Below are 15,619 nucleotides of genomic sequence, written 5' to 3'. Positions count from 1 at the left end.
CTTAATATGAACTTTAATCACTTTTTTTAAGAGGACTGTATAAATTGTACTGGAATTTCTTGACCTTGAATTTTCTTGGCGCCTGGGGCTCAGAAACCTGTCTTCCACCAGATAGTAACCGATTGCTAGAATAAAAGTTTACCTAGTATTGTGACACAGGAAGTTTAAATAAATTGAAAAAGGATTGGACAAATTATTAGAAAGAATGGGCAGATAAAGCAAGTAAATTTCTTTTTTGTGGGTCTTATTATATTAATTTTTTGTATATTAATATGTGAACAGTAACTCAGCAGAGTGAGTGAGTGAGTGAGTGAAGTGAAGTGAACAGAAACTCCTGTATGAAACCCTCTCTGTTGATGGGACATTTTGAAAGAAATCATTGAGACTTGAACAATAAGTCCACTGCATACTTTTAAGAGAAAAAGTATTACATAAAAAAGACTTTGTTGGTGAGATCTATATTTGTGAGTTGTAAAAAAAAATTATTAGAAGCCTCACTGAAAGTGAGCTATTGCATTGCTTGTCAAGGAGAAGCCTACACTATTGATGAAAATTTGATAATACCATGTGCTACTGACTTGTGAGAAACAATATTCAGACCTAATGAATCAGCAAAAATAAAACAGGTGCCACTCTCTAATGATACTGTAAAAAGAAGAATTTTACTTTGCTCAGCCAATCTTCTCAATGAACTCATTTTCATAGACTTAAGTTGTCCCCTTATCTTACCTTGCAACTTGATTAGAGCACCAATATCAGTAGCCTAGCTGTGCTGTTAGTATTTGTTTGATACCTGTATAATGGTGACTGTGCAAAGACATTCTTATCTGTGACAATTTGAAAACCACTACAACAGGAGCTGATATTTTTGAAAAAATTAACAGCTTTTTATGTGCTCGTGAACTTGAATGGAAGAAGAGTATGGATATCTGTGCTACACGTCACTCCAAGAAAAGTTTTTTAGTGTTCCACTATCTTCATTCTGGGTTAGCTTGTTGGACTATGCAGGGTCCCATTTCAGGTGTTGTTACAAGAATCGAGGCAGTAGCACACTTTCCTGTTCAAGTAGTCACTATGTACTCCACGGAAAAAATTTAGCTGTGAAAAACATTTCTGCAAAACTGAAATACATTTTTAAGACACTAATAGAAATCACTAATTATGTGAAATCTAGTGGCTGAAACACAATTCTTTTCTAGCAGATTTGCAATGAAATGGGCAGTGACTACAACTGCTTACTTTTTACACCGAAGCATGTTGGCTGAATCGAGGCAAAGTGCTGATGAGATTCTCTGAATTACGCTCTGAAATTGTGACGCTTCTTACTGAATGTAAAGCTGAAGCCACAAGAAAAACAATTTGAGATAAACTGCAGAGATTCATTGACTTTATGTCTAGTGAATATAATTCACAAGGGGTTGCATAACTTGCCAATACATTTGACAAACTGAATGCACTGAATCTATCACTTCAAGGTAAAACATGACACTTTTCATGGCTAATGATAAAATCGCTGCATTTTATCATTAGCCATGAAAAAATAAAATTATTCTTTGAAGAAAGAGAGCTGAAGCAGGACAACACGATACCTTTGATATTTTTACTATGTCTTGTTGAAAAAATATTTCTGCAGAGTCAGAATTACAGAAAGCAGTAACTGACCAATTCACACATCTGTCAATCTCTTTTGAAGAATATTTTCTTGTCGATACAGACACTGAAAATTACAGGTGGATAGTAGTAGTAGTAGTAGTAGTGGCATGTGATGCAAGAAAGCAAGTGTATGAGCTTATGCAGCATCAGCCAAAAAAAAAAAAAAAAATCACACCATTCCCTCCAAATGCCTGTCCAGTTCCTCCTTAAATTTATTCAACCTATCAACTTCCACAACGACAGCTAACCCCTTCTTGAAAAACTGAAAGTCCTCTGTCCTATTCAAAAAAGAAGAAGAACTGATTGATATCTCTTGTGACACATCACTCCAAGAAAAGTTTTTTAGTGTTCCACTGTCTTCACTCTGGATTAGCTTGTTGGATTCTTTGCCTAACATAACAGAGACGAACCAGTTCATAAACTTTTACCATTTGTGACGACTTATTTATGTGAACATGGGTTTGTCAAATATTGTGACACAAAATCAGAAAAGAAAAACAGACCACTTTGGCAGACATTCATTGTCAGAATATGGTTATAAGCTCTGATACTTAATTTCCACAAAATCACTGAAAATCTGCAGTCTCTCATTAGAGTCACTGAGTAAGTCTATTTTTTATTTTTTAATTTGGAGTCTAAATAATACTTATTTTTTTTTTTTAGTTTAAAATTTTAAGGGTAGCAATTATTTTTTTGGTTCCCCTATTATCTATACACTTCTTATTTTTGTACTGTAGTACACACATTCAAAAAACCAAAAAAACGCCTCTTTCTTTGTAATAATCTTAGGGGGTACCTGAGGACCTTTCCAAACTTCCAGGGGATACCTCAGCCAGATTGAGAACCACTGCATTAACTAGCCCTTACACACACACACACACACACACACACACACACACACACACACACACACACACACACACACACACACACACACACACACATGTACTAAACATCTGTGTATTACACAGCTTTTCGTTAATTTAATAGACTGACGACTCACCCAGTGTGAATAAAATAAAAATAAATTTTCTGTTTATACTCTGGGATGACCAAATAATATCAGAGGAATTAACTGTTTTGAACTAAATGAATGACTTATAATACTGCAGTGAATGCTACAAAAGAAAGTCACATTGTTGTATAAAAAATGCAACAGCATGCTGTTGTATTTTCTATACAACATTCAATTTTTTGAGAAAAAATAAAAGAAATAATTACATAACTTTAGAAACAGCAGTCTTGCTGTCTGAGAAAAAAAATTATTTTCTGAACACCTCACTTCTAATGCAGAGCATTGCAGAGTAAACAAAATTGAAGCAGAAACAAAAACTCAACAGAAAAATTATACATGGATGGTAAAAAAAAAAAAGGTAAACTGCAGCCATCAATAATTCATGCTGAGGGAAATGGACCATAATCTGCCATGCTAATCCAGTGTGGGTTGGCAGATCAACCATATTTAGCAGTCAGGGGCTTGAACCCCGGTCTACTCAAATAGCGTGTGCTGCTGCACTCCCACTCCTGACCACTCAGCTACAAGTAGATGAGTACACCAAAATAGATTTATAATGGTTATACTTTTTTGCATTAAAAAACAATCAGTGATGCAGATCAAAACTGAAAATATTTATTTGGCATATTATAATATTTATATTTAAAGGAGTATATTTCATAGCATTCCCACTGCAGGGTTAATTTAAGCACGTCAAGGATGGATACAAGTGAGTCCAAATACACTTAACTTGGTTCCACTAGGTAAATATGACAGTAAAGGATTCTGTTAGTGGAAAGTGTACGTCCTGAAATGGGTCGTGTCTAAGAAGGGCTCAGCAGTTAAAGGACTCAACTTCATGGTGTAGGGGGAGATTAGCAACTAAGGTACTTCTTAGCTTCTATTAAATTTGTAATATATATATATATATATAGTTGAATACAAAGGAATTATGGGAAATTTTCATCATGGAAGCCACAAACACATTACAATGTGTGACAATAAGTTTCGAGAATAATTTTGTTTCTGTCAAAGTAGACAAACTGTAAACTGTTATGTCCTCCTGCTGTGTAGCCTGAACCCCTCTCTAACTGCATGCAAAGGGTAAACATCATCAGTTGTTTCAGTTATTGTACAAATTGGTTCGTGTAAAAACATGTTTCAGTTACATGAAAAATGGAATGCAATTTATAGCAAAGAGTTGTGATAAAATTTTTGGTGAAAGTGGTGAATTTATGAAAAGTTGACCTGAGTTTATGGAAATGATACCATATCGAAACCATGCATTTTCAATTTGGCAAAACAGTTTCGAGGAGGATGTGAATCCATCGAAGATGCTGAGCATTCAGGGCATCCTTCCATAACCGACATGATGAAAACATGTTCATGTGCATGATCTTGTTCAAAGCAATAGGCAGTTAACCTTATTCAAGAATGATTGCCGAAAAACTAAACATTAATCGGGAAAGTGTTAGATTAATTTTGACTGAAAATTTGTTGATGAGGAAAGTGTGTGCAAAACTGGTACCGAAAAACCTCTCTCATGAGCAGAAAGAAATTCAGCTGCGACATTCTCAGGAGATGTTGGAAAGCATTGAAGATGTTCCAGATTTGCTTTCTCGTGTGATTATAGGGGATGAAAACTGGGTATTTGCTTATGACCCCGAAACAAAAAAGGAAAAGTCAACAATGGAAGGGGAGTTTCCTCGCCAAGACCCAAAAAAGTGAGAATGTCAAAATCAAAAGTGAAAACCATGTTAATTTGCTTTTTTGGTTGAAAAGGAATCGTCCACAAAAAGTTAGTTCCACCTAATGAAACTGCTGATCGACAATTTTACCTTCAAATTTTGGAAAGGCTTTGCAAGCAAATCAACCGGGTTCGACCTGAAACTGTTTCATCATGGAATTTGCATCATGACAATGCTCCCGCACATTCTGCCATTGTAGTGAAAGAGTTTTTAACTTCAATATCGATCACAACATTGCAGCACCCTCTGTACTCACCTGATTTGTCTCCTTGTGACTTCTTTTTATTTCCTTGACTAAAAGGAGTCATGAAAGAAATGCATTTTCAGTCAGTTTCTGAAATTAAGAGTAATGTAATGCGGGTATTAAAAAACAGATACCAGAAATGTTATGATCAATGGATCCTATGCTGGAATGTGTGTGTACAGTCTGAAGGGGACTACTTTGATGGTGTGGTCTCGCATCTGTATAATTTTCAAAATAAAATTTTTAAATGATTATTCTCAAAACTTTATTGTTGCACCTCGTATACTATTAGAGAAGTGTTGCACAAGGAAGGTAAAAAAAAAAAAAAAAAAATGGACAATGAGGTGAGGGCACTTACAAGTTAAGAGAACAAAAGAAAAAAGCATGAGAGAGAGAGAGAGATACAGATTGTAAGGAGATCCTGTTTTGTATAATAAGTTGACCTGGACCAAGACCACAGAAGTGGTTTCGTGGGCAAAGATCAGTGTGAGAGGTATTTGGTGAAGAGAGTACAGAATGGTGACAAGAGGCTCTACTTATAAATAAAAAGAAGACAAGAGTAAATCTGATTAATGCCATACACTGAACATAGGTAGCCCAGTGTTATTGCCAATGAGCTAAGCATGTCTTCTGTATCAATCTTTACAATCAAAAGTATCTTCAGGAATGGGGATCTGGTGGCAGTAAGATGGAATACTGTAAAATAAGTGATATTGCGAATCAAAGAAGGAATTGTCAGAGAAGTTACTGAGCTGAAAGAGGGTAAATTTAAACAATAAAAACATCACTAAACTCGGGGGTAATCTCTTGGACTGAAGTGCTGTCATCTTTCCTATCCAAAAGGGCATAACTAAAAAGAAAAATTAGCAACTGTAGATATTAGTCTAAATTACTTCTGTAGTGAGGAAAATTATGAAATCTATGGTCAAGGATGCATTACACCCACTTAAACAGGAATGGAATGATAAATAGATTACAGCAGGTTTGAAAAGGGGAAATGATTCATGTCTAAAAGATTAATATGACGTCATTATGAAGCAACTGGATGCCAAAACAACTATGACATCATATACTTTGACTTCAATAAACATAACATAGGAGTTGAAGAGCAATCTTATACACACAGGTAACATGATATGAGAAGTATAAAAGGTAGACCACTATACTATATGAATTTAGAAATAAAAATAATTTATCAAATGGAAGAGCTGCCCTTAGAAATACTGACAAATAACACAACTATTAGAAATACTGACAAATAACACAACTATTAGAAATACTGACAAATAACATCAATAGAATACAGAAATTGAGTAATTAAAAAAGCAAGAAATAAAGGTGGGTACAAGGGTCACAGGAAACCCAATAACACTCACATCATTCTGGATTAGTTTAGTTAGGAATCTCACCTTGAGAGCCCAAACCTTTGTAGTCCCCAAGACTTGAACCTTGAACTTGACCAGGTTAGAAACGTTCTCCTGAGAGAATCCATCATCAAAATAGCTAAACAGCACCACACATTTTATAGGCAACCCACAAGCTTTCTCTCCCCCACCACAGAGGTATGTGGCAATTCTGTCTACCAAGTGGACAGTGCAGTAAACCCTACATCAGCCAGTCATACTGCCAGCTAGGTGTCTGCACTGCTGAACAGGCTGTGGCAACCCAGCCTGTTCAGCTTGTTTGAGGGTTACCTGGGGGGGGTGACGTTGCACTATGTCTGCAAGATCTATAACCTTAAGAGCCCTAATATTTTCCAAGCCTTACACAATCATTCCCAGATAGAGAGTTTCTAGAAGCCTGGTCCATCCAACACAGTCCAAGTGCCAAAATCAACAGAAATGCTGGCACATTCAATGTTCCCCCACAATTTCCTTCTTTCCTGACATCAGATGCCATCCCAGGAGAAACCTCAAACCTTGTACTCTGCAGACAGACATCCTCCTTCCTCCCACATCTAGAGTTACTTCTGCCTACACTAGGAGGTTCCAAAGACTCCAAGACAGACTTCCTAAATACCTAGCAGCTAACCAACTGAACCAAACTCTATTCACTCTATTCCTCAGTCATCCTACAAAGATCACCACCATGTATTCAAAACAGACAAGTCAGAGCCAATCGGCATAACCCAGCTTTCTCTAGAGGCTGAGGTGGTGATCACAGTCTGTACAACTCCAAGAAACAGTAACCGTTGTGAGCATCAGCTCCCACAGACATCCAACAGGCCAATCAGTCTTCCTCCTTCTCCTCCTAAATTTGTTGCTGTTGTCAAGACACTCTTTGCACCACATGATGTTTTTTCTCATATTATAGTCTTTGAAATCTGTTGTTGAAGACTATATCACTTTGACGATAATGTATATGTATGATAATTCCTCCCCTGCCCCTTTCTTTCTTACTTTTTAATTACTCCATTTCAGTGTTCTCTAGGTATTTCTAAGAAAAGCTCTGCCATTCAATAAATTATTTTTATTTCTAAATTCACATTTTATATCAGTATTAATATATCAAAATGGAAGACCAATGAAAGGAAATAAAAGCTTATGCAGTATCTGCCATAAAAAAAATAATAATAAAATAAATAATTAAATTAATACTAAAAATATGCATTTTTACATATCATTTTTATCCATATAGTACCATTAACTAACTATTACATAAAATACAAAGATAGCCAATGATTTTTTTCAGCAATAATATTTAAAAATGTACATTGTATTATAAGTGGTTGGATTCATTTTTAACACCTGTTGCTGGCTTGGAAAAATTGTTTTCTGATCTGATAAGGTGTTTCAGTATACAGCACTGTTCAGTGTTTGCTAGTGGATAATCATTTATAATCCTTTTTATCCAATTCTAAAAATGCATTAACAGCATAATAAAATAACTAGCTGAATAGTATGTTAAGTTCAAAAATTCATACCTGATGCAGAATATCATTACATGCTGTCATCATGAATTTTTCTACTTTATGTTCAATAATTTTTTCGTGTTCATCAAAATTTTTAGAATATAAACTATGCAGAGAAGAGAACTTGTTTTCTATTGAGATTTGCATTTCCCTACAAAATATTATCATCATTGATTTCAATATCATTAAGAATATTTATCAGAAAACTATTATAATTCTATAGGAAGGCTCTTATATATACACTTCTCATTAAAACAATAGTTGTACAGTATTAAGCCATATTTCAAAAAAGAACAAAATTTTATAACTTGAAATGAAACAACCTTCTAAATTGGGCTTTACTGACAAATATACTTTTAATGTTAAACTACTTCAAAAGTAATCAGTCAACGATACTTTTCAAGAACATGTATATTAATTAAGAAAATTAAAAAATAAATTAATAATATTTTACCTTAATAACAGCTGCAATCCTACAAACAGAAAGAGAACAAACCATGCTTTGCTTTTATTTCAAAGTAGTGATCACCTGCACAATCCAAGTGGGACGCGTAGTTTTCTTACTGGTTACTCTGAGAGTTGGTTATCTACATCTTCACTTTTAGCAAAAAGTGATATTTCTAGCACTTGTAATTCCCGGTCCCTTAAGATACTCAACCCAGGGGCTCACATCTGGTGAGTATGGGTTTGGCACACCCAGGGTCCTGAGCTGGATATCATCATTCTTCTCTTTCTTGGTGATTCTCTTTTGACTCTCTCTCTCTCTCTCTCTCTCTTAGGTAACTTGGGGAATTTTTTATTTTTTTTATTTTTGGCTGGTGCAGCATAAGCCTCAGGCTTCTTTGCACCATATAGCTAATAATAATAAGACATAACAAACTGTATATCGACTGGTCTACCATAAGAAATGGTGCATAAAAACTAACTATTCATCAACAATCCAGACAAGACATCACAATCCAGACAAGACAATCCTAACCTTAATCAACAAAATTGAAGTCTTGAAGTTGGACAGCTCAAATTCTGTAATGCTGTCCTCAAACCTAGCTTTGTGACTCACACCTACATAGAACTGTAACACTGGAAGCAAGGGAATAAATAAATAAATACATTTTGCATTTATACCTATTCTGGAATATAAATGCAAAATTTATTTATTTAACACAAAATATAAAATATTTAACACATAGGCTCCAAGGAGTAAAACAGAATGACAAGAATACTATCATATTTTGCGATATCACATGGATTCAAATGTGTGGTAACTACTTTTGCATAATCACTTGGACAAATACTATACTGCTGAGGCACTATATTTGTGCCTCATCAGTATAGTATTTGTCCAAAATATCAATGTAGGACATAGAATTGAGAAATCAGACACTATGTCCAATGGCCTGAGGCAAAACAATGAAAAGAAGCCCTCAAACTTCACTATTAGGACAGTGTTTCTCAAAAACCAGATCTAACCATCTAATCTGATCTCAACAGTGTAATGTCAATTCCACAGATATTTTCACCATTAGCATTAGCATTAGTAGAGGCATTTGATGCAAGAAAGCAAGCTTATGCAGCATCAGCCAAAAAAAAAAAAGAATAAAATAAATAAATAAAAAATAACCACTTCCACTTCACCCCTCTGTTCATTCGAAATACCTGTCCAGCTGCGCCTTAAACTTATTTAGGCTATCAACTTCCACAACAAGGGATGGAAGTCTGTTCCACCAACCAACTAACCGCTGGCTGAAGGCAAATTTCCGCACATCTATCTTACATCCGTCTTTCCTCAATTTGAATTTATGACCTCTCAGGTGATTATTCTGAGCAAGAGGAAGAATCTCATCAGCATTGAGCATGCTCAAACCATTCAAGGCTTTATACACCTCTATCAGATCACCTCGCTGGTGCCTAATCTCCAGACACTGTAATTTGCAAAACTAAAGCCTTTCTTCGTAAGAGCACCCCTTTGTTCCATTCACTAATCTTGTATAATAAGTTGACCTGGAAGAAGACCACAGAAGTGGTTTCGTGGGCAAAGATCAGTGTGAGAGCAAAGATCTGTACTCGTTCCAGCAGCTCTACATCCTTCTTGAAATGAGGCCTCCAGGCCTGTATACAGTACTCTAGGTGTGGCCTGACCATTGCCTTATACAAGGGAATAATCATCTCCTTACCCCTGCTAGAAAAATTATTATATATCATTGACAATACACCATGAGCTACTCTTGCAGCCTGTCTGCACTGCTCAGAGAACTTCATATCTGCCTGTACAACCACCCCAAGGTCCCTTTCATTATCTACCACTGTCAGTGTAGTACCACAGAGTTGATACATTGCTCTGGGGGTTGTTGTTTCCCATATGCAGTACTTTACAATTGTCAATGTTAAACTTCATTTCCCACCTCTCAGCCCATCTGCTCAACCTTCCCAGATCCTGTTGCAGCAGCATAGTGTCAGTAGTGGCCTTGACAACCCTGCCAACCTTCATATCGTCTGCAAACTTGGACATTAAGCTTGATATACCATCATCAATATCATTTATAAATACAGAAAACAATAATGTACCCAATACTGAACCCTGAGGGACTCCACTAATAACATTAGTCCACGTTGAGCAGTGTCCATTGATTACCACTCTCTGTCTTCCCCGCAACCACCCCTTTATCCATAGCAGCAATTTGCCTCAGATGTCACACTACTCCAATTTGTGCAGCAGTCTTCCATGTGCAACAGTATCAAAAGCCTTTCTAAGATCCAAGCATATAATATCAAAGTTATTCCCTGCATCCAGTTCTTTTGTGACTGCATCATAGTATCCAATCAAATTGGTCAGGCAAGACTTCCCCTTAACAAAACCATGCTGTGTCCGAGCTATAACTGGAGTCTTGTCTAGATGATCCTGCAGTGCTTCTTTAACCAGTGCCTCCATTAATTTTCCGGGAACAGAAGTTAAACTCACAGGTCTATAATTACGTGTGTCAGCCTTTGATCCTCCTTTGTGAATTGGGGTCACATTTGCACATCTTCAGTCCATGGGTACCTCCCCTGAGTCCAAGGAAGCTCTCATAATTATGACTAAGGGTTTGCTTACTTCCTTTGCTGCCTCCTTTAATATAACTGGATAGATCCCATCCACCCCAGGTGCCTTTCTTGTGTTTATCTTCAACAATTTCTCCTCCACTTTACTCTCAGTTATTACAAGATTCTCTAGCTTACTGCCAGAGTTGAATACACCTCTGGCATTCCCCTCGCTGATAACTCCTCATGTGTGAATGTCGATGCAAAATATTCATTTCGTTTGGTAGATACCTGAGCAGGATCATCGACAGTTGACCCATCGATATCAAGTGGACCAATCTGATTCATCACCTTCCTTCTAGAGTTTACATAAGTAAAGAACTCTTTGCTGTTTTTCTTTGCGTCCCTTGCCAAAGATTTCTCGTAATCTGACTTCGCCTGCATAACCTCCTTTGTAACTTGGTTACAGATCAACTTGTATCTATCATAGGCTTCTGTGTCACGTGTCAATTTGTATGTATCCCATGCATTTTTCTTCTCTGCCATATGTCTCATTAGTTCATCTGACATCCATATAGGCCTAAACCTTGAACAATATTTCTTAGTTGGTATGTAAAGCCTAGTAGCTTCCAAGATAAGTTTTTTGAATGCTTCCCATTTTGAATTTGCTGTCATTCAAATTACATCATCATCATCATTTGGTCCCACTGTATAGAATTTAAATACTGTCTCAGCCATTGTAGTCGCCTTTACGAAAGCAATACCCCTTCCCTTTACCCCTAATGGTAGTTACCTCTTTGAGTAAATCCCACTTCAGCACACTGTGATCACTGCCACCTAGTGGTTCATTTATCTGCAGATTCTTAATGCATGAAGAATCACTGCTGATAATCAAATCAAGAGTATTACTCCCTCTAGTTGCCTCCCGAACATGGTGATGTAGAAAACAATCATCCAATAAATCCACAAAAGCCTTGCTAGTGTGTGAGTGACCAGCTCCCAAATTCCAGTCAATATCTGGGAAATTAAAATCCCCCATTATAAGACTCTCTGATTTACTGGCCCACTCTATTTCCCTGTACAGTTTTTTATTATACTCATCAGAGTCATTAGGCCTATAGCACACTCCTACTCTCAATTTTGATCTCCCAATACTTATGTCACACCAAACTGACTCGACACTGCACTGTCCAGCGATGTCGACTGGCTTCACTTCCTTGGATTTTATGTATTTCTTAACTAATAGCATAACCCCTCCTCTCTTCCTATCCTGTCTATCCTTTCTGTAGACATTGTACTCCCCAAATTCCAGTTCTGCATTCCTTATATCTGTGTGACACCATGTCTCTGAAATCCCAACAATATCTGCCTTTGATGTTTTGAGGAATACCTCAAATTCATCAAATTTATTTACTAAACTCCTAGCATTGGTGTACTCGCAAGTATACATGCACCTGTTCTTTTTCTTAAGCTACCCTAACACAACCCATGGGTTTACTTGTACCCGATTGATTCCCAGCAGTCTCTGAAATATCCTGCATCTTATTTTCCAGGCTGTTGCTCATTCCAATAGAAGCAGTGCAAGAATCACTTTCACCTCTGCCAGTGGCTACTGTTAATCTATTAGTCCTTGTATCCCCCCAAGCTAGCAGTTTTCCGACCCACCTAACACTGCCTTGATAGCATCAGCAAACATTCTTGCACCCTTTTCTATTTAAGTGTATCCCATCCCTGTAGAAGCAGTCTCTCCTGTTAACAAGTACAGACCAGGCTGAAAAAAATTCTACCCCTTGAGTCTTGCACATTCTTTCCAGGGCCGAATTGATCGACAGGGCTCTCATCATATACTCCCTCCTATCGTGTGTCTGGGCAAAATTGCAGACACTTTCAAATTCAACCCTAATTCATGGCTTTTTTTCAACAGTGACCTGTACTTGTTAAGTAATTCCTCTGGTTAAGTAATTCCACCATTACGGAATCTAAAATTGATAAGAAACATATCACTTCAAGTAATGTTTAATGTTCATTTTAAGCTAGAGCTCTACCACGGTAATCAAGGCTGTGCAACTCCCTATGGGTAGAGGTACTTATGGCCAATTCTACTGATGCTTGAACCTCTGCCCTCATTATCTGCAGTTGGGTTGGAATTGGGTCTAATCTAAAAATTAGAGTCCCTAGGAGGCGATTCCCCGCTTCTTTTACCAAGACTAGCCGACTACAGCTCCCAATGGGGGGGGACACCTTTACAGAGAATTTCTCTGGTCCACCCATCAACTACTAGAGGAATTTCTAAAGTCCACTTCATTCAAGACTGTAATTAGTCAATCTCAGGCAGAGGGTGTTTTTCCCTGTAAGTTATTCCAGGTTTTTTAAGTCCACATAACATGCAAATAAGCCTGTAAACACAAACTTCTAAAAACATAACATACTTACAGTTATGAGTGTATGCTTGGAGGCCATTAATACCAATATAATGCAAAAAATAATATACATGCTACGATGAAGTACCACCCTCTTTGAGTATCACCGATTTCTTACCAAACAGGCACTTCACCTGTTGGTTTACTTTCTGACCATAAGAAATTATCTTTATTCTACAATTAAACATTAGCTACAATTGAACCTGAGAAGTTCAAATAGACTACAGCAGAGGAAAATAACAAATGACTGACTGGGTTATCTAACAATCAAACCTTTCGAAGCTCCGTATTATGACCCATTATGGTTACTAAGGATATTGTTGCTCTTTTGACACTTGTATAGCTACTCTTGCTTTGCATACTGCCAATCAGTTGCACTTTACTAGTACTAGACAGGCGTCAAGATACTTTTGCAACTATATAGTATATATATATATATATATATATATATACTTAATTCCTATTGAATCAGGTTATAAGAGTTTTTTAAGTTTATAAATGAAATATGTATATAAAAGCTGTATACTCTATATCCTCAAATTATAAATGTACATATTTTATCCTATACTGCCCTGAATATGAAGATTTTTGGAAAGTACATAAAGCTACAAGTACATAAAACTTTCTGAGGCTATCTGGTGCTTTCAGAGTTTTTAAAATAACACAAAAATGAAATCTCTTGGTTTAATCAAATGTGTGAATAAAAAACATACAGAAGGAAACTTCTTTGAAGGTATTCTTTTAAAATAAAGAGATTCAAATATTTGTTTTAACATCAGCTAATACACTGCAAGGAAGCCAGTGGCTTTTGCTGCACTGACCAAAAAAATTAAATGAATAAAAAAATAAAATAAAAATAAATTAAAAATAAAAAAATAAGTAAATTATTATAAATAAAAAATATAAAAATAACAAATAGCCCATCTGCTTATTTAATTAAACAAATTTAAGATTATGTCCCTGTCATACAAGTCATTGTTTTCTCATGTTTTACATAGGGTTGCCCAATTAAAATGCAACTGTGTGCAATACAACAAAATTTTATTAAAATGCTTCATATGAAAAAAAAAAAAAACTGATTTGTCCAGCACATTTATCCCTGATGAATGAAAGAGAAAGTTATGCTATAGAGGGAACATGCATGAACTCATGTCTGAACTCACACATGCATCTACTTTTGCCATTGCTCAATGTTCATTCCCATATTAAAACCAAGTTGTTGAATCTCCAGTAGAGATTTTGCGGACCTCAAAGGCACTTTTTAAATTACCTGCAGTTTATCTTCTGTTAAAACCATTGGCTTGCAGTTGCGTTTACAGTCATTCACACTTAACAGTCTGCCAAAAATCCTGAACGATTCAATGAATGGTTCTTATTTGGTACAAGCCACTAATTTGATATTTTTTACAATGTCTATTAATATGCATTGCAAAATTTATTTGGACAAGGTAATGTTCTAAAATAAGCATGCTTCTCAAGACAAACCCATATTGTGCACTGCAATAATACATGCTGTACTGCTCAAAGCAGTGCTCAAATATCAAATTGCCTTCATATCAGTGTAACTATATCTCAATCCTTAACTCATGACATAACTGTGCTCTTTCCATAGTTACCTTGGTAAACACAGATAGGTTGGATAATAAAATTTATAAAAAATAGCCAGAGAGTACAAAAAAAAGCATTACCATATTTAGAACTTATACAAGGGGTGATTATTTAATTTGTGAACTGGTGCTAGATCTTTGTCGCTCCATAGCATCTGCTACTCTTCTAGTATTTGGGAACATCAAAAATGATGCCACTCCAAATGCCATTTTACATTGGTGAACTTATGCTCAGCTGTCCGACCAATGAACCCAAAGCTATGCAGCTCTATATGGATGAACTCACAGATATTCTGTACTCTCTTGAACCTGCTGCATGATGTTTTCATAGCTGACATGCACAAGGCACAAACTATCCTCCTTATGGTTCTTAAAACACATTCCATGAATTTGGGAGGCCCTCCAGAACATTTTTATCATCGAGGTATCACCAACAATTTTCCATCTTTGAATAACATTCCAGTCAATTTTGGGGGGTTTAGATGATTTGCATGCACAGAACGATTACTAATGTGGCAGCATCTAACATAGGAATTATCTCATGCCAGGTAGAAAGTCTGTAAGTTCCAATTCATGACCCACTGGCTTCTACTGCACAGATATACCCACAAGATTTATACTGGTATACCTCAGCTGATAGGCACGTGCACTGGAATTCTGGCATAGTATGCCAGAATTCCAATGCACATGCCTATCAGCTGAGATATACTGAGATACCAGCATATAGGATTTTACTTCTGATTAATTATATCTTCACTTAACATTACAATTTTATCCAAATGTTACATTATTATTGTTAAGTTTTATCCAAGTTTAAATTTCTGAATATTGTAATGAATTTTCAAACGTTGTTTCTAATTACTTTGTCAAAATCACCTTCCCAATACTTGAAGATTAAATATTCACTGCACCAGGATGAAACTACAATCACAAAAATAATAATAATCCATCCTATGCATATGGCAACAGTACCCGTTAAGGGGTGGAATGTCCCATCAGGGAGCAATAATATAACAACAACAAT

The 15,619-nt window shown here is 36.2% G+C and overlaps 1 protein-coding gene across 1 annotated transcript in view; it reads right to left on the bottom strand.

The window, feature by feature from the left end:
• LOC150076223 (uncharacterized) overlaps window positions 1–15,619 on the bottom strand; it is a 232,571-nt gene that overhangs the window by 61,704 nt on the left and 155,248 nt on the right. Inside the window, exon 8 of the mRNA XM_090387290.1 lies at window positions 7,563–7,701. Coding sequence (XP_090243416.1) covers window positions 7,563–7,701 — 139 coding nt within the window. The remainder of the gene's footprint in view (window positions 1–7,562; window positions 7,702–15,619) is intronic.

Source organism: Mastigoproctus giganteus, chromosome 13 (genome assembly GCF_048544385.1).
Source record: "Mastigoproctus giganteus isolate SK-2022 chromosome 13, ASM4854438v1, whole genome shotgun sequence".
Taxonomy (NCBI): domain Eukaryota; kingdom Metazoa; phylum Arthropoda; class Arachnida; order Uropygi; family Thelyphonidae; genus Mastigoproctus; species Mastigoproctus giganteus.
This window is presented reverse-complemented; position numbering and strand designations above follow the sequence as displayed.